The 25,844-nt window shown below is 44.3% G+C and overlaps 2 protein-coding genes across 2 annotated transcripts; one reads left to right on the plus strand and one right to left on the minus strand.

The window, feature by feature from the left end:
• Positions 1–2,680: 2,680 nt before the first annotated feature.
• On the plus strand, positions 2,681–8,922 carry krt5 (keratin 5). The gene is made up of 9 exons (XM_063209228.1): positions 2,681–3,277; positions 5,279–5,487; positions 5,829–5,889; positions 6,026–6,121; positions 6,292–6,456; positions 6,730–6,855; positions 7,026–7,246; positions 7,434–7,489; positions 7,848–8,922. The coding sequence occupies exons 1-9, from the start codon at positions 2,771–2,773 to the stop codon at positions 8,072–8,074; spliced, it is 1,668 nt and encodes a 555-aa protein (XP_063065298.1). The 5' UTR covers positions 2,681–2,770; the 3' UTR covers positions 8,075–8,922.
• A 3,329-nt stretch (positions 8,923–12,251) lies between these two features.
• Positions 12,252–25,433, minus strand: zgc:171775 (STKc_p38 domain-containing protein). Its single transcript, XM_063209229.1, has 12 exons — positions 25,276–25,433; positions 24,652–24,781; positions 24,116–24,174; positions 23,045–23,156; positions 22,860–22,889; positions 22,422–22,469; positions 20,015–20,129; positions 19,628–19,699; positions 17,773–17,852; positions 16,813–16,891; positions 15,320–15,493; positions 12,252–13,725 (listed from the first exon to the last, which is right to left on the minus strand). The coding sequence occupies exons 1-12, from the start codon at positions 25,392–25,394 to the stop codon at positions 13,664–13,666; spliced, it is 1,080 nt and encodes a 359-aa protein (XP_063065299.1). The 5' UTR covers positions 25,395–25,433; the 3' UTR covers positions 12,252–13,663.
• Between the last annotated feature and the right edge of the window lie 411 nt (positions 25,434–25,844).

The raw sequence follows: 25,844 nt of genomic DNA on the forward strand, positions 1-25,844 counted from the left end.
CACACACACACCTTTGGGACATGACATAAGACATAAGGCAACAGCATACATTTACTGCTACCAGAATGGCAATGACCAAATCGTAATGTATCACTATAGGCTCTGTGTAATGCAATAGTAGTGTAGTACTATGGTAGTCTTTGGTAAGTAGTATGGTAATAGTATGGTATGTCTTTTCAACAACTATTACAGCATTCCACTGTGGAAGTGTGGGCTACAATAGTCTGGTTTTATGTTTTATGCTTAGTATAAGCCTGATATTTTGACTGTGTTTTGATTGCACCCTAAGACTGAGGTAGATCAGCAGTCGTTTTTATATTTCTTAAGGACACAGCTGTTGGTGCTGTTTACTGAAACACTCTGACTTGTTTTTGTCCATTCCACCCATGTTCAGGTCCACAAGCTAACATCACCTTTTTACAGCTTCTGGCTCTTTAACATGTTTGGAGAGTTTTGTGTCTGATTCGTTCACCATTTCTATCAACGGGAGACTTTTTAAGTCAGCTGACTATTTTCAGGTGTCTTGAAGTAATAGAAATAAATTCCTAATATATATTCTTTTAAGCTACTTTCTGGATTTGCTTTTTGATATTCTATCTTTCCATGTTAGAATACACCTAATATTAAAATTACAGACTGATACTTTATTGGTGGGCAAACCAACAAAATCAGGATCCATTAGGCCAATATTGTGTTCCGACAGCACAGGAAGAGTAAGCAAGAGATCACGACTTTATATATTGTGTTCTGACAGTTCAGGATGTGTCACTGGCAATATATGAAATGTTAGGAAATATATTTTCTTTCAGACTTCAATTTGGCACTATACTTTGGTGAATTAATAAACCTTTCTGGGGTCCAATTGAGTATTGTTTGAGCTGAAACCACCAAAATTCGCCTAAATTTTACACATTTCTGCTTTAAAGTCAGCTATAACTGTGCATGATACTGACATATTGGGTATCACCTGAAAGGATATTTTGTCAGCTTTCAGGTGACACCACCCACAATGCTCTATGACAAATGGCTGTGAAGTTATTAGGCAAAATGGGGCCAAATGTCAGGCGTTTTTGATTAAAATAAACATTGAAACTTTATGGCTCTTGAGGCAGGTCTTCCCATGGTCCAAAATCAAAATAATTTTATACCTGGCCATTTCACACCTTGGAGAAGTTACAGAAGTCAAAATTACAAAAAAAGTTTTTTTTGAACAGGTCTACTCCGCTTGCAAGAAACAGACTTGTCCTCTCTGGTGCCACCTATGGACTACAACCTGACACTACCAGGCCAAGAACTAGGTTGTAGAATGTGTCCTGCTTTTCCTATGTAAGGGTTGATTTTCTTGTGAAAACATGATGCATAAGAATTGGTCAAATGTGAAGAATGAAACAGAAGGCAGGAAGCAGGAAGCAGACATTCTTGCAAGTATTCTTTAGAATGACTGTTTCAGCATGCATGTGCAGTATATGCCTGCATGCATGCATGGATGGAAGACAATGAGTGTGCATCAAGAAGTAGCATAGGAGTGAATTATGACTAGAGTAAGACCAGAGTAAGATCATTTCATGCCGAGCAGCAGTGCATAGTGTGCATCTGGCAGCAGCATGCAACCGCTGCCTAATTCACTGTCGTTCTGCCTGCCTGAGAGCTTCAGGACTCAGCAAAGACAGAGGGCTTTTTGTTTGACAATGTGCAAATGTGTCCAGATCCTTTTTTGATAATCGCTTCTCAAGTTGGCTGTTAGCATAAGTTAACATGCCCATGGCCTACTACTACACCTTTTAAGTGGCGCAGTAGTGGACATGGGTGTGACCATAGATTCCCACTTCACAAAAGATTATGTGTAACTGCCCTAAAGTGAATTGCAGGAGGTGTATGCAATACACAGTAGAAGTAGAAGTAGAAGTACGCTCACAGATGAATTTGCAACTCTAGAACATGATTTCGTAAGGGTTATGCACCGTCTATTCCACTCTACCACTAATGAGATAGATACACTGTAAGAGCACTTCAACTTTTACTTTTTTACACAACTTGTAAGGCAATGGAGAATGGAGTCGACAGTTATGAAAGTACCTCCTATCTAGACTGGAATTGCTTGCACAGCAGAAGAACAACTCCTAATTGTCTGCAGGCAAGTGATCTGAAACATGCCTAAAACTAAACAAAGATGCGTAAGGGGGGTAGGGGAAGGCTGGGGGGGCAGCTAAGAAATGTGCTAGCAGGCGTTCATGCAAACGGTTGTCATGTGTGTGTGAATCAGGCTGAGGGCTCAGTGAGAGTAGAGTATACGACTGCCATTCCTACGGTAGCAGAACCCCTCCAGGGGATTTTGTGAATTTCGCACCCCCACCCCCACCCACACCCACACACACCATCCCCCCCCCCTTATGTGTGATTGTACTGTGCACCTGAGTGTGCTTCTGGAGGAGCCCTATCAGCTTTCAGAGTTGGCTCCCTCCCCTAGCCAATCAGCTGTCTGCCAGCATCCCCGGCAGGGCAGGTGAGCTTGCAGGGGGGGGGAGGGGCCTTAGGAGCTGGTGCAGGGAGGCTGCGAGCAGAGCCCATGCAGGTGAGAGCCGCCTCCCTCCCTCCCTCCCTCCTCCCTCCTTCCACCGTTCCCCATCCCATCCCTCAGCAGAGTATAAAGACCGTCCGCACCACCAACGAAGGCACTCAGAGGTTCATCTCCTCTTAGTGGACTCACCTGCTCCGGTCCTGTTCTATCTCTCCTGCCTCTTGCCGTCCTAGGCTCCTGAAAAACGCAACCATGTCCGTCAGAATGTCAAGCAGCTACAGCAGCAGCAGCAGCATGGGCGGCGGCGGCGGCGGCGGCTTCGGCGGCGGCAGCATGAGGAAGAGCTTCTCCAGCCAGTCCGCCATGGGCGGTGGATTCGGCGGTGGCAGCCGCATCTCCATGAGCCGCTCCATGGGCGGAGGCCTGGGCATGGGCATGGGAGGCGGCAGCATGAGGATGAGCATGGGCGGCGGCGGCGGCGGCTTCGGAGCCGGCGGCATGGCGCTCGGCGGAGGCGGTGGCGGATTCGGCATGGGCGGTGGCGGCCTGGCCCTCGGCGGCGGCGGAGGCGGATTCGGCATGGGCATGGGTGGTGGTGGCGGTGGCTTCATCGCACCCCAGATCACAGCCGTGACCGTCAACCAGAGCCTGCTCGCCCCCCTGAACCTGGAGATCGACCCCACCATCCAGACCGTCCGCACCCAGGAGAAGGAGCAGATCAAGTCCCTCAACAACCGCTTCGCTTCCTTCATCGACAAGGTCTGTGCTCTTTTCTCATTCCCGTTGTAAAAAACTTGGCACTGGAGTGAGGCAAGCATAGGCAAGATTGCATGACACAACTCACATCTGGGGATATCTCATTCTCCCATCAATCATCTGGATGGATGATGTGTGAAGGGTGTGTTGCCTTGTGTTAGATTGTCTTTATTGAAGCACAGGGCATTGAAAATGTTTTGCTGATGAAATATAATTTAAGCCAAGACAAAAAAAAAGTTGAATTGGAAATTACCATTGCAGAATGTTGTACCATTGCAATGTTAACTCACATGTCTTCCATCCAGAGTGACATAGTTAGAACAGCAAACAGCAAGCAGGTGCACTCAGGTGATCCTCATGAATTATTCCTAAAGCCTGCCCCAGTGCCGGAAGTATTGAAGGTATAGGATTCAGATAGCACAATGCTAAAAGATACATGAAGCAAGCAAGCAGCTCCACTGTGTGTAGTAAGCAGTCATTCGTTTTTAATGCTCAATAGAAAAACACTTTCCCCACTTTTCTTACAAGAGGGACAGCGAAAGGCCTATTTTGGCTGTATTGTCAGGCTGCAAGAATAAACCAACAGAATTAACCAACAAAATGTGGGTGAATGTGTGTGTGACTGTGTGTGGAAATAGAGAGAGGGAGAAGGAGTGAGAGAGAGTGGGGGTTTTGAAACTCTAGCCTGGAGAGATCCTATGACTGCAGCCTCTGTCTAAATAAGGGCGGAGATCAAGTTATCTGCCCATTCCCATGGCAGCCCTGACTCTCTGGCTCACAAACCCGAGATGTGGATGAATGGCCTCGCTCGCTCCGATCGCTGTGTAAAAGTCTCCTGGGTCCGCTAGCGCAGCTCTGTGTCCTCCTTAACTTAACATGCTCGGCCATAGGTATAGCTACCCAGGGACCCACAGGGAAACCGTCAGCAGGGGGGGCACAAAGAGGTCAGTTGTCCCAGGCCCAGAGAGAACGGGGTGGTCCAGAATTCAGTCCACATTACATCGTATTTATAGGGTGGGGGGCCTTTCTGATTACTTTGTCGGGGGCCCGGCCAAAGTTGTCAGTGGCCCCGGGGACATGATATGTACTGTAGTAGGGTGGGGTTTTCTCTTAGGAATAAAATGTCGATCGCCGCACCTTGATGATGATAGGTCATTTCATTTTAATGGGCCACGCCTGCCTTTCAGGCAGGTACTGAATGAATGGGGCTGTGATCATCTCTTGGTCAGGTGCCATATTCGATCATTTGAAATACGAGGCAGTGAGCTAGCACACCAATGATGCACAACCCTGCAATTATTTCAGTGATGTGCAAGCAGAGCCCATGAATTAGGGTTTTGCAGCTTGCAAGGGACAAAGTCCCTAAACAAACGACTTGCAAGGTGCAGAACCCTGCAAAACAAGGGTGCAGCAAGCCGTAGATTTTTGGCACGGTAGAAAGTTGGACTGTTGACAGCGCAGTCCCTCGCGGGCACAAGAGCAGTTTTTTTTTCTTCATCTCTGCCGAAGCCTGCCCTTCAAGTGGGCTTGGCATGGGGTGTGGCTGCTGCCTCGCCCTATTTCCCCTGAGGGAGAAGGGATGGGCCTCCTTTCATGAGAGAAGCTCATGGCACGTCAGGTCTTCTGAGGGCATCATCAATAAAGAGTGTTATGCCTACAAGCTGTTTGCACAGCATGAGGGCATGTACCTTGCAGAACTTGACAGTTCTTTGGAACACGCATACACAATTCTAAACGGAGGTGTGAACCAATGTTCCACTGCCTGCTTGATAACAAGCCTTCAGTAAAATTACAAAGCGTGCCTCAACAGTTGACCATGGATGGCAGTGCACGGCATCAAACAAAATGCAGGACGTGCACCACGACTTCAATGTTCACAGAATCTTCTTGAGTTCCTTCGAAGTCCTCTACAGACACACTTCTTATTCACTACTATGCCACACTAAAGCTACCACTAAGCACCACTAAATGAATAACCATGTTCCATTTCCATGTTCCCAACAGGTACGCTTCCTTGAGCAGCAGAACAAGATGCTGGAGACCAAATGGTCTCTGCTCCAGGACCAGACCACCGTTCGCTCCAACATCGACTCCATGTTCGAGGCCTACATCGCCAACCTCCGCAGACAGCTCGACAGCCTGGGCAACGAGAAGATCAAGCTGGAGGGAGAGCTGAAGAACATGCAGGGTCTGGTGGAGGACTTCAAACTGAAGTGAGTAATTTTACTGATAAAAGGAGAGATAGCCAGTGCAAGTCTTTTCTCCAGGTAGAAGGCTTCATGTTATGTGCCTTTCTCACGGTCATCATGGAGGAAGGTCTTGGGAGATCTACTGTTAAGGGTGGGATACGAACCTGCAACCCTCTGCTCCCAAGACCACTTCCATAACTATTAGGTCACAGCTGCCCTGATCTGAATTATTCATGGGCGGTGGCCAGTATCTACCACCTGTCAAACATAGGGAACTTATGGGATAGGATATCAGTTTCTTCAGTTCATTATTCTGACTTGACTAACTTTCTCAACTGACCACCGCTCCTTTTTGTGCTGTGCAGGTACGAGGATGAGATCAACAAGCGTGCCTCCGTTGAGAATGAGTTTGTTCTGCTCAAGAAGGTAAAGACAACTGAACTCTGTTTCAACTCTCTATCCCAGTGATATCCCATTGCTGTTAGGACATTGGAGCCTACTGTGCTGCACAGTGCAGTCAGACCTTAACATCTTTTAATCCCCTCCTATCTTCCTCCACTAGGATGTTGACGCCGCCTACATGACCAAGGTTGAGCTGGAAGCTAAGGTTGATGCCCTTCAAGACGAGATCAACTTCCTCAGGGCCATCTACGAGGAGGTGAGAGAGACTGAGACAGCCATATTTGGTCATAAAAAGTCACACATTTGCAATGGTCACACATTTGCAGTGGTCACACATTTACGGGACAGCTTCAGGATCTCCCAGTAACACACACAGTCACACAAACTCACCACCGTTTTTCCCATCTTCCCCTCTTCCCTCCACAGGAGCTGCGCGAACTGCAGTCCCAGATCAAGGACACCTCTGCCATTGTGGAGATGGACAACAGCCGAACCCTGGACATGGACTCCATCGTGGCCGAAGTGCGCGCTCAGTACGAGGACATCGCCAACCGCAGCAGAGCCGAGGCTGAGACGTGGTACAAACAGAAGGTGAGAGTGCTGAGAAACTGCCATCAGACTGGCATTCCTGCGTTGTGTTTCTGTCTATTTTTTAACCATTTTTTTTGCAGAGGCACATATTAAAAGTTATAACAGAGTTCCAAATAACTTTCTGAACTGGCTATTTTTTTTTAAATAACCTGTGTTGGGAGAAGTTACACAATCCAGCAATTGGACTACCTTTATATGTTAGCGGGTTCACAATAGCACAGAGACAGCCGCTAGCAACATGCTAATGCCATGTCTGTGCTCCCCTTTTAACAGTTCGAGGAGATGCAGACCTCTGCCGGCAGATACGGAGACGACCTTCGCACGACCAAGGCTGAGATCGCTGAGCTCAACCGCATGATCAGCCGTCTCCAGAACGAAATCGAGGCAGTCAAGGGACAAGTGAGACCACATTCCCTTTCACCTCTTCCCTCTCACCTCACATTTTGTTTCTCACCTAATTATGAAAGAATCTCTATGATCTTCACTCCTCCCACACACACACTCACTCAGCATGATTCATGCATAATGATTTTTTTTCTTCTTCCTCTGTTGTCGTTGTGCGTTTTCAGCGCGCCAGCCTGGAGGCTCAGATCGCCGAGGCTGAGGAGCGCGGAGAGCTGGCAGTGAAGGACGCCAAGCTGCGCATCAGGGACCTGGAGGAGGCCCTCCAGAGAGCCAAGCAGGACATGGCCCGCCAGGTGCGCGAGTACCAGGAGCTCATGAACGTCAAACTCGCCCTCGACATTGAGATCGCCACCTACAGGAAACTGCTGGAAGGAGAGGAGACCAGGTAAGAGTGCTGTGGAACACGGTGAACACTTTGAGGACTGTTATGAATATAACTGCTGAGGAACATAGTGAGCAGAACTCTGGACTCTTATGAGTGAGACCATCAGAAGTTGATTTCTGTTTTGACTATTGTTATTGGGTGTCAACAAAGAATGGAACTAAAGGTAATGTTTTGTCCATTTCCACAGAATCTCCGCTGGAGGTGCCACTGCAACAGTCCACATCCAGGAGTCCTCCTCAGGAGGTAGGTGTCATACATGAACATTTCTGATAACATAACATGAAACAAAGAACAGTTTATATACAGTATGTTCATTCATTGGTTATCTCCACTGTGGTTGTACTATACAACTGACATATTACTGGGGTATGTTTCTCAAAAGCATTGTTGCTAACTACATACATTATCAACTCATTTGGTTGCCATGCATTTTCCTCTGAGCAACCAACTTAAGTTGCTGAGTGGCTAGCAACACTTTTGAGCAATGTGTTCAAGTAAAGTACTTACAGTAAAGCAGCTAATGTAATATACGTAGCCTACGTTCTTTGATCATGTCCACTGTGTCTCCACTGACTCCTAACGGGTTTGTTTTCCTCCACAGGCGGTCTGGCGCTCGGCGGTGGTGGCGGCGGCGGCGGTGGCTTCGGCTACGGCGGCGGCTCGGGCATGTCCATCGGCATGGGCGGTGGAATGGGAATGGGCGGTGGCTCCAGCTACGGCATGAGCGTCGGAGGAGGCATGGGCGGTGGCTCAAGCTTCAGCATGGGCGGTGGCGGCAGCAGCATGTCCATGTCCCGCTCCTCATCCTCCTCCATGCGTCGCTACTAAACAAGGCACTCCAGCCTCCTCTCCTCTACTCCTCCTCCTCCCTTGCCTCTCTGCTCTCCCTCCTTCCCTTCCTCTTCCTGTCCTCGCGGCCTCTCGTCACTCACTCACTCACTGAGCATCATGTTGCGACAAGTTTTCTCCATAGAGAAGGAACCTCACACTTTATGTCTGGAGAATAGTGGCTAATGTTATGCTCTGTGTGTCAGTGGTCCTTACTTGTAACTCGTTCCTTACTTAGTCTCCATCTTACCTGCTCCAAATCCTGCAATAATACCTGTTTTTCATGACCAAACCTGAGAGATAGCTCAAAACCGGCAGTGTGGAAGTCAAGTCCCCCCAAAATCATTCAGTCCCGTTGTCATCTGTGAAAAGAAAAATCAGACAGCCCACAGTCTTTTTTGTCACTGTTTGGAAATGCCTTCAACGAGCGCCGTGACACACGTGACTCATTTCGAAAGAAAAAAGCTGAAAAGAACTAAAAAATATATTCCAGAAGTTGTTGCAGCTTTTTGCAAGTCACAAGGCCTCCCGTCTGAAGCATTTCCAAATACAGGGCCCAGGGAGCCTCAAAAGCAACTTGAGCAAAGTGATATCCTGGCCCTCCTTGAATGGAGCGATTGTGCGATAGCCCTACAGAATGGATGTTCATCATTTGCTCTTGCTCTCTCGTCTACCTTTTCCCCTGGGATTGTGGGCCTTACAGAGGGCTTTGTAGGCGACCCACTGTAATCAGTCCCTTATTTCATGTTTCAACCTGCAACGCGGCTGATTGTCTTAACCAGATTTAGGATGTGTGAGAAGCCATGTAACCACGTGAAAATGCTGAATAAATCTGGGTTCTTTATAAATCACTGTTGTCTTCTCGTTGTTTGTTGTTCTAGATTGCATTCACTTGGCATAAAATAAGAAACAAAACCTGCTGAGGTGAACTAAGTTGTAATGCCCAGGTTTACCAACAACTAAAATCAAAGAAAAACCAAAGTATGCTAAAGCAAAAAGCAAAAAAAGCAAAGCAAATGAAAAGAAAAGAGCTAAATGAAAAGAAATGCAAAATCACAGTGTAATTAAGTAATATTGTGATGTGACACTAAAGAAAAACATTACATTGTAACAGAGATCGTCATTTAAAAAGTGAATGGATGAATGTGACGATGCAAAAACTGTTTTAAAACCCTTTGAAACCAAAGTGTTAAACTAGAGCTGGAAACGAACATTCCAACTGGTGGTAATTTTGGAGTAAACACAAATGGCAGATATCCAAAAGCAGACTGACTCACTGGAAAAAAAAGAAGATTCATAGCGATTGCCAAAAATGAGAGGGGTAGAGCAGTGCATACTTTGAGAGTTATGATGCTCTTGGGGCTAAAAGACCATCTGGAATCATTGAGAAACATGTCACACTGCATGGATGAAACCTTGGTGGTGATTCATACAGAGCTGCTATCTGAGGACTGAGATTATGTAATACAGTTACCAAAGCCGTCAGGTCAGGGCCCGGTTGCACAAAACACCTTAAGTTAAGTATTTCCCTTAAAGTCTGAGTTAAGGGTCCCCTAAGTGAAAGTCAGTTGCACAAACACCCTTAAAATTTCCCCTTAAGTTTTCCTTAAGGGTTTCCCCTTAAATATTTAAGAGTTCCCCTTAAAGTTAAGAAATCCCTTAAAGTTTTTTAAAATCGTTGCACAAAAGACCTTAACAACCAAGTTAAGGGAAAATATCTGAGGGACCGATATCGTCGCCTTAAGTCAGACATGGCTGAGTTTATGCACATTCAGCAACGTGATCAACGGATTCAAATAAGAGTTTTCCGCGACCGGGAGAACCCAATGGATAGGCACGCTTACCGACGAACCGTTAATTATTAATTATAGATTTGATAGACAATCCATATGAATTATCCGACCGTCTCGAATTGGACCATGCTACAGGATTGTGCTCTCCCTGCCTATACCTGGTGGTGTAATATTACAGTGCTCCACAGTGCTTACCAGGGGTTTAGGAGTGAGTTTGAAACTTTAAAGGGAATTATTGAATGGGGATTATTATTGAATAACGTGGGTACTCATGTGCACACATAGACTGTATGACTCAAAGTAAAAAAATAACAAGGCTGCATTCTTAAATTTGACGTCTCCACAGTTCTTTGTATTAACTGAAGACAAACCAAACAATTTACATGTAAATGACTAAAACAAATATATTCTACTGCATTCATAAATCTGTCAAGTCTGCATTATAATTCTTTGTAATAACTCAAGACAAAACAAATAGCCTAACAACCCAGATGAGGGCTAAGCTGAAGAGGAGTTTGTCTGCCACTCATACTTTGTGTCAGGGAAAGTTCACACTTCTCTGAGGATTTCTTGGCATATCTGAAATAGGAATTAGCATCATATTACAGTATATTCATGGATTTTCTTAATGAAACTGCCAAACCATTTAAGCGCCTGTAATGTACAGTAGACTTCCAGTTCAACACAACACCTACACAACTGCAGCAGAGTCCAGGAAGCTTCAAGAGCAAATAAATTGGTGCCAAATATCTGCCATTGTAAGAGTGTTTAACGTGCGAGTGACACACCTTATGAGTTGAAACAAGCAACACTCCCAGTAAACATATTTTATTGAAGGATTAGTCCTAACAAGTCAGTGCACTCAAAAGGTGCACTGGGTGTACAATCAAACACCCAGCTCCATTTTGGTAACGCTGTGTCCTCATTTCAACCTTCCCTTTCCCAAGGCTCCACAGGGGAATCAAAATGAGGCAATAAAATTTTACAAGTCTGCTCTAAGGAAAAATACAAAATAGCAACCATCTGTTGCACATACTAAGGTGTAAATATGGCAGTGATTAACTTGCGAGAAAGAATTATTCCGCTGCAGCATTTTGCCTGTTGACGATATACATTTACACAATATACATTTTTGTTGAGTTGCAACTTACAGTAAAGATGGTTGCGATTAGTTCATCCAGTTGCTGCATATTGCTTTTTTGTTGAATTGCAACTTACAGTAAACATGGTAATAATCAGTTCATCCAGTTGCACCATATTGCCTACTTTGCTATTCTCAATAAATGTAGGCCTACATCTGGTTGTGAGGCATTTTTCTATGGCTTGGTCCCACGCTGACATTTGGTTTTCATCGTGATCCTGTACCACATGTTTCACAGCCCTGGTGGTTTGCAGGGCCTGACTGGAAACTAGGTGAGTTTCACATGCACTTCTCTGATTACCAACTGTTTTGTTTCGTCTTGAATGAACTCTCACTTAACCGGCCACTTAGCATTGATCTACACACTGGTGGGCAGCTTTTCAAAGTCATTTTCTCATCAATGTACTGTAGCCATTGCATGCAATTGAATGGGGACACGTGGGTCTCTGTGGTTCAATTGGTCAAATCTATAATAACCCCCCTCTCCCCAACACCTCGATAAGGCCTTTCATTTGCAGAGTGTGAACATGAATATGTGCACATGGGTCTGTTATTCAATTTGTTAAATCTATAATGCCCCATCTGACCAAAACCTCAACAAAGCCTTTAATTTCCATGGTGTGAACAGAACGGAGTTACTACTGTACTTGTTTAAAAGCCAGAGGGGAGTAATCAGATCAGCATGCATCAAAAGGGTCATGTGGGTTTCAAGCATGGAATATAGGGCCTATATAAATACAATCACATCCATATGGTTGGTCTGACTCTGCAGACATCTCATGAAACAATATACAGTGCAGTTTATAGCCCTTTATTCATAATAATAGAGTCTAATAATAGTGCCTATATAGCCCTCAGTGGGCCCATATTATATTGTTATACCTTCATCGCCGTTCCCTGCATTTACCTGAAGGGTCTTTGAGAAACAATGAGGTTTTTTTTAACAGCATTTAGTATTTTAGGCACATTGGCCAAATCCAAAATGCTCACTGCTTCACTGTGTTGTGTACTGTATAGGGAACAAACAAGCCACCCACCCCGCCTCCCCAGCATGCAGTGGCCTATAGTGAATGAATGAATGAATGAATGAATGAATGAATGAATGAATGAATGAATGAATGAATGAATGAATGAATGAATGAATGAATGAATGAATGAATGAATGAATGAATGAATGAATGAATGAGTGAATGAGTGAATGGATGAATGAAAATTTCAGACACCACCACCATAATCAGCAATAATTCCACATAAAGTGGTTGTTACCTCACAAATAATAAAAACAATGTAAATACAACACTCAAAACATTTATTTTGTCAACACACAACATTCTAAACTGTAGATCCTTTGCATAGTTTTTTTTCATTATTCAAACATTTTCATCTCTTATTGAGAATAGTGACATCTTGTGGTTACAAACCATACACAAGTAAAAAGCTAGTTTCTCCTGATGACAGTGGTGCACATCTAAAGACGGAAAATTATGTAACAAATTCGCTCTATCCTCACTGAAATGTGAAAATATATGGCTAAATTACTCTTGACATAAATGCCCTGTGGATGACACACATAGAAATGTTAGATTGCAGTATATTATTAGTCTATTACATTTAGTTTAGATCTTTATCAGAAGCAGCTTATTTGGTCAGTGAAACAGTCAAAGTGGTTTTCAAAATAAAAGCTTAGTCAAGCTCCTCCAATGAAACTGTAGGAAGAAGACTTGGGCATCATGCAATATATGGGTTCTAAATTTTGTTTATAACCTGACTGCACCAACCTAGCTGCGCACAACTCAACCTCAGATTGTTGGAAAATTGCTCACATGGTTGGCTGCCAGTGTCTTGCCCCTCCTCATAACATTGTGTTGATAAACACTGAGAACCCATGTATAACTACGTATTTCAACTTTGTATGTCAACAACACCATTTTAATATGATTTACCAAGGCCCATAGATGCATTTATGATTTTATCAGACATATAACATGGCAGTGGTGTCTGATGATGATGAAGACAAAAAAACTGTACAACTCAACTCATTAAAGGTTCTAAGGGAGTATGTAATATCTTCTGCCAAGGAGGTCATGATTTCGGTCGCGTTGTTGGAAATGACACAAGGAACAAGTGATTCAATTTTTATGGTGATCCAGATCACGATCCAGATCCAAAAATGTTTTATCATTCCAGTTTCTCTCCACAAAAACAGCAGAAAGGGGTTTAACGTAATCAAATGTTCTATCAGACAGTCTCCTCGGCAGAGGTCTGCACTCTCTGAGTGCGTTTCTAGTTAACGTATGCGGCCTATTCACAAACTTTGCATATATGAATATTTATGAAGTAATAAACTAATATTTATGGTGTGACCAAAGTACAGTACGTTTTGCAGCCAAATATGTATTTTACTGGAAATGCAAAATGGCAGACACTGAGAAGATCCACCTTTTCATGTACAGTGCATGTCAAGTACAAATTTCCCAGTCACAATGAATACTGAAGTTGATGGTGGTGATAAATATTCATGAAAAAGATAACATTTGTGAATAGGCAGCATGAAACAAACTACTAAACAAACCACTATAGAATTACACTCTCTATCTCTTAAGCCCTTTCAGTCTGTAACATGTAGCTGCGCTGCAGGTGTTTTACCAAGTAGTGCTATATTGCCACCAATCCGGGGTTGTCGGGGTCAAAGGTCATGATGTCCATGTGGATGAGACCTGGAAGAAACAAACATACAGTTAGTACCATCAAACACATTACATTTAGATCTTTAAGGGGCTTTTATACCTTTATTCGATAGGACAGCGTAAGATGGTGAGAGGAGGCAAGTGAGAGAGAGAGACAAGGGAGGATTTGGAAACAACCTCGGGATCGAACCTGGGTCCTCGGTGTAATATTGCTGTAGCCAGGCCATGACCTGCTAGTGACGCAACACTTTCAGCGTTGCTACTAGTCAGGTCAAGAGCAATGCAAGCACTTTCTTAGCTCCCGAAAAATCGGGAACTCCTCCTACTTTGGCAGGAAGCAAACAACCATTAGCAAACCAATGGAGGCTGGTTAACATGCAGTTTGGGAAATGTTACTTGTTAAGCTCTTGGTTAGACCAAGTCTCAAAGAGATTTCAGTGTACAATTTTCAGATTTATGAAACTTTGGGTTGCCTCTTTACATGCCTGTGGTCTGATGCATAAGCAAGTTTCATTTCACTCGGTGGAAACCGTCTCACCTCACAAGATTTGGGAATTGTTTGTACCACATTACCTTGAGGCTTTATTTTTCTTATTAAACCAATTGCTTTCTATTTGAGCATTAAGTTGCTAAACTGCAGAGTGACACAATTGGACGAAGTTAAGGCATCATGTCTGCACGCTATTGGACCAAATCGGTGAATGACACTTCCTGGTTTTCAGACCAGGGTGATATACAGTGGATTCTTTCCATTATCCTAACTCCCATCCTCGACCTGTGATTGTGTCCTCACACTTAGCTGATGCCCCGCCTTCCTTGAAGAAAACAATAAAGTTTCCCCGCTGTCAGCCTATCCACAAGACTTTGTCTCATTTAACATCCCGGCAGCAAATGAGAAAATGACCTTTGAATTGTGCTCTTCCGAGATATTGAATTAAACCTCTGTCGGACAGTCACCCCAAGTTAAACTCACATGCAAGGCTTCATAGTGGTGCGTCACCTCGCCTGGCTGTGTTTCCCAATTCACATAAACAATGCAGAGCCAGGAGCGAATCACGAAAGCCTGCCTGTGTTGCATCACATCGAATGAAGGCGTTGCCCACATGAGGTTATGTCGACCAATTTTTCTAAAAACATGTTGAGTATTTTTTTCTGCTTGTTTTAAAAACAAGCAACGCCTGGTGGCCCGAAACCTAGCTTAGCCTAGCTATCAGCTGGTTGCTACTCTCAGATACACACAGAGCACACAGCCAGTTTACATACAGCCTCACCACTCTAGTCAACCCATGCCTGCAGTTTGCCTAGGGGTCGCTGTCGAGAGAGCACAGCCCTGAATGGAGCCTACACGCCTCCGTTGGCGCCCCTATAGTGCAGTACCACCTGGGGAAGTGGCGAGTCTATAACCTTTAGAATCTCTCTGCAGAGCAGGAGGAGGGAGCCAATCAGAGACGGATATCCACGAAAAACCTGGAATACCCTCTCGTTTGTCCACAAGCCACCTTGCTAGCTTGCAACCAGAACGTTTTTTTAAACAGGACCAATGCGTAACACATTCAATAACAATGGGGAACACAGCAGTATTCATGAAATAATGATGAGAGGACATCTTTAAATGCAGCCTTACTCTTCCACTCGCTCGTATCCAGCTCCAGGCTCTCGAAGGAGTCGTCGTAAGGGAGAGACTCCGGCTCGCTCTCGGGGTCGTGGAACTCGGACAGGTAGGGGTGAGCCAGGCCCTCCGCGGCCGTCATGCGAGCCTCAGGGTCCAGCAGCAGCATAGCCTCCAGCATGGACACCGCTGGCGAGAGAGGAGACAGGGGACACACAGGCAAGATGAGACGAGACACAAGACACAATGAGACACAGTGGGATATGGATATGGAGAGAGAGGGGGCAGGGGACAGGGGACACACAGGCAAGATGAGACGAGACACAAGACACAATGAGACACAGTGGGATATGGATATGGAGAGAGGGGACAGGGGACAGGGGACACACAGGCAAGAGATGAGATGAAACATAAGGGGTAGAAGAATACTGTGGAAGAATGGGATATGGACATGGAGAGAGAGAGGACAGGGGACAGGAGACAGGGGACAGGAGACAGGGGACCGGAGACAGGAGACAGGGGACAGGAGACAGGAGATAGGGGACACAGGCAAGAGATGAGATGAGACACAAGGGATTGAAAAATACTGTAGAAGAATGGGATATGGATATGGAGAGAGTGGGGACAGGAGACAGGGGACAGAGATGAGATGAGACACAAGGGGTAGAAGAATACTGTAGAAGAATGGGATATGGACATGGAGAGAGAGGGGACAGAGGACAGAGGACAGAGGTGATATACAAGGGATATAGGAATGGGATATGGATATGGAGAGAGGGGACAGGGGACAGAGGCAAGGTGAGATGAGACACACAGGACAGAGGAAGGAGGGGAGAAAGGATGGGAGACAAAGACAGGAGGGAGAGAGAAAGGCCGAAAGCAAAAGCAAAAGCCCAACTGGGAAACTCCAAATCCCATTGTCATTGTGACACAGCACTCCACAGCACACAGTGCTCACTGCACACAACGAAATTGCATTTATGCCTCACCCGTGCAAGGGGGCAGCCTCCAATGGCGATCCAATGGAGCAGTGTGGCGGGACGGTACCATGCTCAGTGTATCTCAGTCATGGCGGAGGATGGGGGAGAGCACTAGTTTATTACTCCCCCCACCAACCTGATTGTACAGCACATGGGCAGTCATGGGTAAGCGGTTAGGGTGTCAGACTTGTAGCTCAAAGGTTGCCGGTTCGACTTCCCACCAGGTGGATGGTAGTAATTAACCAGTGCTCCTCCATCTTCCTCCATGACTGAGGTACCCTGAGCATGGTCACACCACACTGCTCCCTTTGGGCACCATTGGGGACTGCCCCCTTGCACAATTGAGGCATAAATGCAATTTTGTTGTGTGCAGTGTGCACTTGTGTGCTGTGGAGTGCTGTGTCACAGTGACAACGGGAGGTGGAGTTTCCCAGGTGGGCTTTGGCTTTTGTCTTTCGCTATCATGCTCTTCAACACACCACACTGCCACCTTGTGTACGATACTCAGAACGACAGTAGCAAACAAACCTTTAGTGTCCATCGAGGGAAAGACCTCTTTGAAGTCTTTCTTCTTTTGAATGGGCAAGGACTGCACATACGAGCGAGCCTGTGGATTTACAGAAGAAAGGGGTTTGATGCCACATGCTGATACATTCACAATGGCACTTGACGTTTGTTCACAGCAGCTATGCAGCTACATAAACATCCTTGTGTAACCTAACATGAAATAGTATCCAAATGGAATTGTCTTCCACTCTGAAGAAATGAAGGTGAATTTTGCATGAACAAACTTTTAGGGAATTATGAAAATAATGCATTTAAAAAGGACAGATCATTTGCTAACTGTAGGTACATCTACATTGCTTGGCTACATGCCCTATGGGAAATATACCGTACATCTCTAGACTATACCCAGGGCAGATATTTAATTTGCTAACATAACACCAGAGCTGTATAAAGCAGAAGTAGAGGTACTCTTACAGATGTGATTACAACACTAGTGGTATGATATTACATGGTTTCAACTTCACTTCTACTTTATACAACTCCGCATAACTCTATAGTGCATCTGTCTGCAGGGCTGGACTGGTACCATTAACTGGACTGGCCACTTCTGGCATAGGCCAGCCCCTCCAAACGCACCCCCATACTACAATTATGATGGGCTCAGTCCAATGTATATTAAGGATCCACTGATGTAACCTGGTTCTCACGCAGATGGAAGTTTAACGAAGATGCACGAAGCACAAAGGGTCTGCGTGAGAGCCAGGCTAGCACTGATGGGCCGCCCCATCTAAATTGTGGGCCGGTCTCTACGTAGGGGAACATTTGAAAGAAACAAACAACAAAACAAAAGCATCGGCTGTCGTCGGCCCAGCGGGAAAATGCCCTGTATGCCATATCATATCATATACCAGTCCAGCCCTATCTGTCTGCATCAGTACTCTACATGTGGTGCTCACGGAACAGTAAGGAAGAGTAGGCTACATCTTCACTCTGCATCTTCTGGAAGAGGGAGGACTCTGGCGTGCCTGTGACCCTCAGGATCTTCTTCAGCTGATCGATGCCTGAGAGAGGACGTCAAGGACAACACAGTGCAGACATGAACGCATGCATACGATGTAAATAATACAGGTGGGGAAAGAGAGTCAGTTGTGCCGTGCCCAGGGACAGCACAGGGGCCAGAATTGGTTTGCAATGGCATTTCAGAGACTTCCTTTAAGGCTGTCCGCGGGCCGATGTTAAACACACATGCATGCGTGCAAGCACACACTCCCACACATGCATGCACACAAACGCACATGTGCGCACACACGCACCCAGGCACGCACACACACGCATGCATGCACACACACAAACACACACGTGCACACACACACACACACACACAAACACACACACACACTCACACACACACACACACACACAAACACACACACATGCATGCACAGGGGACACTACTTTCAAACAACACTGGTTGCTGTTGTTACACAGCGACGCGTCTTTTATCTTCCAAGAGGCGGTCTCAGTAAGACAAGTCCGTGTTCCTGTTCTCCTCTCAGCTGTTTCCCTCGGGGCTGGTCACAGAGACACCCATTTATCTCCTTCCATCTCTGTCCTCTGCATCACCTCGCTCTCACACCAACCAACTTCTTGTCCTCTTTCACTGCTTCCATTTATCACCCGAATCTGTGGGGATGCCACTGACTCCCGAGTCTCTGACCTTCAGCCATTCACAGCTGTGGTCCTCCAAGGGTCTATTGTAAGTGTTCAAGGGGCCCTCAAACAGCTCTTTTCAACTCTAGCTGTTGAGGTAGTGTGTGTGTGTGTGTGTGTGTGTGTGTGTGTGTGTGTGTGTGTGTGTGTGTGTGTGTGTGTGTGTGTGTGTGTGTGTGTGCGTGTGTGTGTGTGCGTGTGTGTGTGTGTGTGTGTGTGTGTGTGGTGTGGCATTTTGAACTGTGCAGCGAGTCGTGAAAAGGGTCTGAGGTGCCTGAGCAGCAGCCTTTTGGTGCAGAACTCAATGTATGCTGAAAAAGCCTCAACTACTACATCCTAACAACATTGCTGTGACTGAGAGACTGTGAGAATATTATAAGCCAGCCGTGGTGTAATGGTTTGGGAGTTGGAGTGTAGATCACAGGGTTGCAGGTTCAATCACCACCCTTACCAATCCCTACCCGCCTCCATGGTTGAGGTGCCCTTGAGCAAGGTGCCTATCCCCAAACTGCTCCAGGATAGGTGTCTTCAGCAAGGTGCCCACACTGCTGAAGGGACTGTAACTAATAGTCTGTAATGTCTGTAAGCCACTTTGGATAAAAGTGTCAGCTAATGGTGATGTAACATATTGACTATTGAGTTGGAAAGGCGGGAAAATACCCTTGTCACTCTGTCGCCACCTAGTGGCTCCACTCAGTTTACAGAAATGAAACCAGACGATGCATTGGGCAAACACAGTATCCAAATAATCTGAAATGGATTAATATACAATAATCTGAAAATGCCATAAATTATTGTACATAGTGTTATGTATGACCATACCAAGGATTACCACGTGAGGGCATACTGCCACTAGGACATTCGATGTAACCTAGGCAACCTTCAGTTTGATAATAAACCACCATTGTACCAGTAAGAAGTGGTCTGTGTTGCTCTATGTGTCCGGTAATATTGATTACTAGAAGGTACTAAGAAGGAGGGACACAACACATAGCCTACTGGGTGTCCCTCCTCATGTTGTACACTCACTTAAGTGTAATGTCATAATTACAGGTGAATATACGTAGTGGCATTAGAGAACGACACAGGGTGTTCCTCAGTGGAATGTAGAGAAACCAAAGGATACTGTCATTGCCAGGAAAGAGAACTTGGCCGGTGAGCATCTCCGCCAGAATACACGCTGCAGACCATACGTCCACTGAATACAGGAAGAGAGAGAGAGAGACCATTAAACAGACTGAGAATAAAACAAACAAGCAGTAAAATCACACATATTTGCAAGAACCTGTTCATTCGAAAAAGCAAACATTCAGGAGGCAACACTTATGTAAAGGCACTCCTTTTCGATGAGACTTTGTTTTCCCCCACACCAAAGAGCACCACTAAGATTTTTAAATAAGAAGAATGCCATTTCAGGTATAGCATATAACCTAGCCTGTATTGTGGCTTTGACAAAGAAGCTTTAGGGCCACAGTTACTGCACATTGCCTTTGTACAGCAGCACAGCGCTGACCTGTCTGGCTGTAGTGCATCCAGTTGAAGATGACCTCTGGAGCCCTGTACCAGCGTGTCACCACATAACCCGTCATCTCCATCTCCGTCTGTCGGGCCAAACCAAAATCCAAGATCTACCAGAGGACAGAATTAATAGATGTGTGTTATAATAAATAGTAGAGGGGAGACTGGGGATGGTTGTCCTATTTTTCACTGATTTCATCTGATTTCAGGAAAAACGGTATGTTGTAGGGAAACCATTTCTATATCGATTCAATGCTTCATGTGTCAGGTACATTTGTATAGTCATAGATTCCAAAGAAATCAATTGCCTTCAATGGGCTGTCAAAGGCACCTTGTGAAAAACACATCATGTTGCCTCATCTCACAGTTGTAATGTTTTTACCTCCACTATCACTGTATTTACACTAATTACAGACATTTTTGTGTCAATTGTTTTGATCAGCGACCTTTGGAGGCTGAGATATGACGAGTGTGACAACCGTAAAAACTTGTGATAACCAACCCCGTTCTCCCCCAAAAAAGGTACAATGTGTAGGACATAGTGAAAATTAGCCATCATGTGTCCTTAGACATTAACAAAACTTGCTGCAATTTTGACTTTTGTGAGAAGAATCACAGCACTACATTTACCTACATTCTGCCTGTTAGCCAAAACCAAGGGATGTAAATACTGTGACTCTCAAATAAAAGAAGGCTGATTAATGTCAGTTGCGCTGAAGAATCCTTCACTTAAGGCAAGCTGAGGACATTCTTGAACATACTTGTGCTGTCAGAAACAGTACTACAAGTCACTGAAAATCGAGAAAAATTACGACCCCTTTGGCACCACCTACAGCCAGTAATCGGATTTGCTGAAATATTATGCTCACAGCGAGGATTAGGATTTAGGAACCTGTCGGAATGAAGAAGGGAGTGGCAGCTCCTGTCAATCAAGCTACTTACGTGTATTCACCTGAGCAAGCTGTGCTATGTGCACTAGCGCACAACTTGGGATTGTTTTGCTGGCAGGCACATTGGAGACAACCCATAGGTCTATAAAACTTTATAACTCCCGCACTATTTCACTTTAACCTTTGACCTTCATCAGATCAGATGTTATAAAGCGTCTGCCAAATGCAATGTAATGTAATGTACTAACCCTTCTTTGCATCTGCACTTGTTGTTCTGTATATTTCCTGTGCACTTTGTATTTGCTAGTGATGTTGGCTATGATTATATCCTCTTTCGAAAGTCGCTTTGGTTATAAAGCGTCTGCCAAATGCAATGTAATGTAATGCTAATAACATCAGATCAAAATTTATTTGAAACTGAAATGTCGTGGATAAAGAGAAATTGTCAGCGTACATGAGTTTTAGTTTTTTTTTCTGATGTACAACAGCCTGCAACAGGCTGAAGAGTAGAAATACAGGAGGGCCGTTCAGGAGGACAGGAAAGGGTGGGAACCGGGGGGAGGGACCTGGATGTTATCTGCCGTCATTCCAAGGCCAAGGTCCTGCAATTACGAAGACCCACCGGCAGCAGCTTTTATATTATCTTCAACAATGGGCCTATTGTCTCCTTGTGCTCTGTACAACATAGGCTTCTTCAAGGTTCGGTTGTACAGCACAGTGGTTCTTTACCTTTTTTTAGCCCCCTTACCTGTGCCGAAGACAAGACGCACACCCCAAACTGAAAATTCTACATATGTATAAACACTGAAAAGTGTTTTATTACAATGATTCTTGTCTGATACATTAATCAATACCTTAAAGCAGACGTGGGCAAACTCAGGCCCGGGGGCCACATGCGGCCCGCTCGGCCATTTCATGCGGCCCTCAGAGCCTTTCCAAGAAAAAAAATGCAGATTCACATGGTCACTCATTCTTCAATGCGCTACCTAAAACAAGGGTCTTGGAAACCTAAGATTACTAAAGTCTACATCTAGATACAATTAGCAGGAATGGCATAACTGACAATGGTGTAATTATGTTGGCGTACACCATTTCTTATTATTGGCACGGGCAAGTTGCCTACGACATCCGGCCCTTTGGTCAACTTTCTAAACCCAATGTGGCCCTTGGGCCAAAATAATTGCCCACCCCTGCCTTAAAGGGACACTGTGTGAGATTTTTAGCTGTTTATTTCCAGAATCCATGCTACCCATTCACTAATGTTACCTTTTTCATGAATACTTACCACCACCATCAAATTCTTCTTCAAGTAAACTAATTTGGTTTTGATTTGGCCTAATTGTGATTTTCGCAAGCAGAATTTTGGTCATAACTTCAACACAAACCAAATTTTGCGCACCCCCTGGAATCTCTGGAACAAACCCAAGGGGTGCCTGTACCCCAGGTTAAGAACCACAGCAGTACAGTATCAGGTGATGGTAAATGAATTGCTGTAGCTAGGCTCTATATTACCTTTAATTCACAGTTTTCATTGACAGCCAGGTTGCCAGGCTTGAGATCCTATAACACAAAGACACATTTTATACCGGTGAAAAAGCAGTGTGTGACTAGTGTGTAACTAGTGTGTGTGTGTGTGTGTGTGTGTGTGTGTGTGTGTGTGTGTGTGTGTGTGTGTGTGTGTGTGTGTGTGTGTGTGTGTGTGTGTGTGTGTGCACGCGTACACACGCGCATGTGTGTGTGTGTGTGGGTGTGTGTCTGTATATGTGTGTGTGTGTGTGTGTGTGTGTGTGTGTGTGTGTGTGTGTGTGTGTGTGTGTGTGTGTGTGTGTGTGTGTGTGTGTGTGTGTGTGTGTGTCTGTATGTGTGTGTGTGTGTGCGTGCGTGCGTGTAGCCATATTGGAAAGCAACACACTTTATTACATAATTCAAAGAGTTCGACAAAATACCCACGCGATGTATGATGCCAGCTGAATGAATGTACTGAAATAGAAACAAGAAAAAGTAGGCCTAAATTTAGTTTGACAATTACTCTTCATCAGGGAAAAATAGTGAATATAATTGTACAATAGTGTAATGTAGACAGAATAATGATGGTATAGCATAACAACAAAGACAACTCAAACGACTGAACAAACCTTCAGTCCCCTTAAGATTTGGTAGAATAAATAGATGATAATTCTCTCTGAGAGTCTCTTTCTCTTCATGATGTGACCAAGATCTTGGGCCACAAAGGGCATCACCATATAACTGTAACAGAAATGATACATTCAGAGCATTTCAGCAATATTTACAGTACCTGTAAATTGGTAACTTGAAAAGGCCAAAGCAAAATGTCAAGCACATTCCTACACAGGGTGATGTTGACACAGTGATAACAGCTCTGCCTAATAGACAGACTGAATGAGTAGAGACTTGTAAGGTTATTACATAACATTTGACTAAGACATCCATTTAGTTATCCATTAAGTCTTCGCATGAAGTAGAGAGGAGAGAACTAATGTTACATTTTGATTTTGAGACTATAGTATTATAAATCAGGTAATGTAGCAACTACATGCAATAGTAGTACTACACACAGAGAGTGATTCAGCCAGGCACACATGCACACACACACACACACACACACACACACACACACACACACACACACACACACACACACACACACACACACACACACACACACACACACGCAGTATTTGAAAAATGTTATTGACATTTTTGGCATTAACATTTGACATTTATTGACATTAACAGACCATTATTGATCAAGTAATGTAGATATGCCTACACAAACACACACACAAAGTATTTGAAATACATGTATGTGCATTGACTAACATTGACCAAGTAATTTAGAGATATGCACATAAACAGAGTACATGCGTGAACAAACACACATAAATTATTATGGAAAACGATTGTAATAGAGAGAGACAGAGACAGAGACAGAGGGAGAGAGAGAGAGAGAGAGAGAGAGAGAGAGAGAGAGAGAGAGAGAGAGACAGACAGACACAGACAGACAGACAGACTGGACAGACAGACAGAGAGAGAGAGAGAGAGAGAGAGAGAGAGAGAGAGAGAGAGAGAGAGAGAGAGAGAGAGAGAGAGAGAGAGAGAGAGAGACATGACCCAGATTAAATGGCTTGTCTCAACAAGCTGGGAATTCTAACACAGGAATGCATCTTTTCTAAGGCCCTACTCACAAGGTCTGGAATTTGTCCAGAGTGGCATCAGGTGTGAAGACGTTCAACAACGAGATCACCTTTAAAAAGCCAAATGCAATACATTAAAAAAAGGTTTAAAACCTGAAGAAAAGTACCCTCATAATACACACTGACACTTTTTGACATGTCCTGCTATACAAAATATTCATTAGGTACAGTACAGTATGGACAGAAGGTCTAAGTAAAACAAGTCTCCTTGAACCCTCATGTGAAGTTATGATTAATCACAGAGTGCACAGGGATGTTGTTGTTTGCTGACAGTCACTCATTTATGTAGTGCATGTCAACAAAAATGGTATGAGGGTACTGCACTACTTTTTTTCGCCAAAATACAACAAAACTGGTTTGGTATTAAATGACAGTGCCAGGCAAAGCATGTTCCTGCAACTTTAATGGTTGGTTTTGAGCATTAAATAGCATTTTCCCCATTACCTATGAATTCACTGTAACAAATGTAAAGAATGTAAACATTGATCATGATTTCAAGGTGTAATGGATAAGACCTTGGAACTTACATTGTCATGTTGTATGTGTCTGAGCAGTCGAACTTCACGGTAAGCCCTTTTGGCGAATATCAATGACTCAAATGGACGATACAGCTTTTTGATGGCCACCTTTTCTTTTGTTTTTTGATCAATGGCAGAACTAAAGGTGTGCAGAATAACAACAATAACAGACACAAAGATCAATACTGACAACATGCACTGACATGAATGGCTTCAAAATAGTGGTTGGTGAAAACTGAAGTATGTTGTAACTTCATCTTGTTACCATGTTGTAAGCCTTCTAGGTCACTCATAACCTTCTGTAGAAAGCATGCATATGTCTGTAATAACTTATTTAGCTCCTGTCTCATCCCTTATTTAGCTACTGTATCTCACTGTCCCATCTCAGCCTGTACCAACATGTGTAACAGGAATCCACTTGTTGGTTACTGGAGATGACAGTCATGTTATATGAAAGATTTAGGGGGGACTGTGAAAACATGTGAGTGAAGATATAATTACACGGTTTATACTATTGCAGTGCCGTTTTGTTTCTGTTCCAGAAATTGCTTCTGATATTGATTTCAATGAATTTAGGATACAATCAACTTTTGACAATCCATACATATAGATAATGTGCAGTGCCGCTCTTACCAGACCGTCCCATAGGCACCGGAACCAATGGCTTGCAAAGATGTGTATCTGTCCGAGACATCCCAGGTTGTTTTCTGAATCTCAACTCTGTGAAAACCCGCTTGCACGGGAGAAGTCATGATGTGAATACACACCTCTAACGCTGTAGCACAATCAAAGCTCCGGGATTCCGTAAAGATTTCACTTTGCCCCCAGGTGAGTGAGAGTAGACCACAGACAAGCTACACTGAGACCCGCCCCCCGGCGCACCTTTTTCTACCTGTCACGTGGCGGTTAGCGTCAAATGGAATGGGCACTTGCTTGCGCCCAAACTTGATACACTTTTATTACATAATAACAACAATAATAAGAATAGCAACAACAACTACTAACTATTAACTATTATTACTATTATTATTAGTAGTAGTAGTAGTAGTATTAGTATTATTAGTATTATTATTCTAAATAATGAAAAAAGTAAATGCACGGGAAATAAGCAAACTGTTGCTGAGATGGAGTTGGAGAGGGGGGTGCACCAAGGCGCTGCGTTAGCTTTCCACTCATAGCGCATGGCATGGTAGTAAGATCTA

Source organism: Engraulis encrasicolus, chromosome 10, assembly GCF_034702125.1.
Source record: "Engraulis encrasicolus isolate BLACKSEA-1 chromosome 10, IST_EnEncr_1.0, whole genome shotgun sequence".
Taxonomy (NCBI): domain Eukaryota; kingdom Metazoa; phylum Chordata; class Actinopteri; order Clupeiformes; family Engraulidae; genus Engraulis; species Engraulis encrasicolus.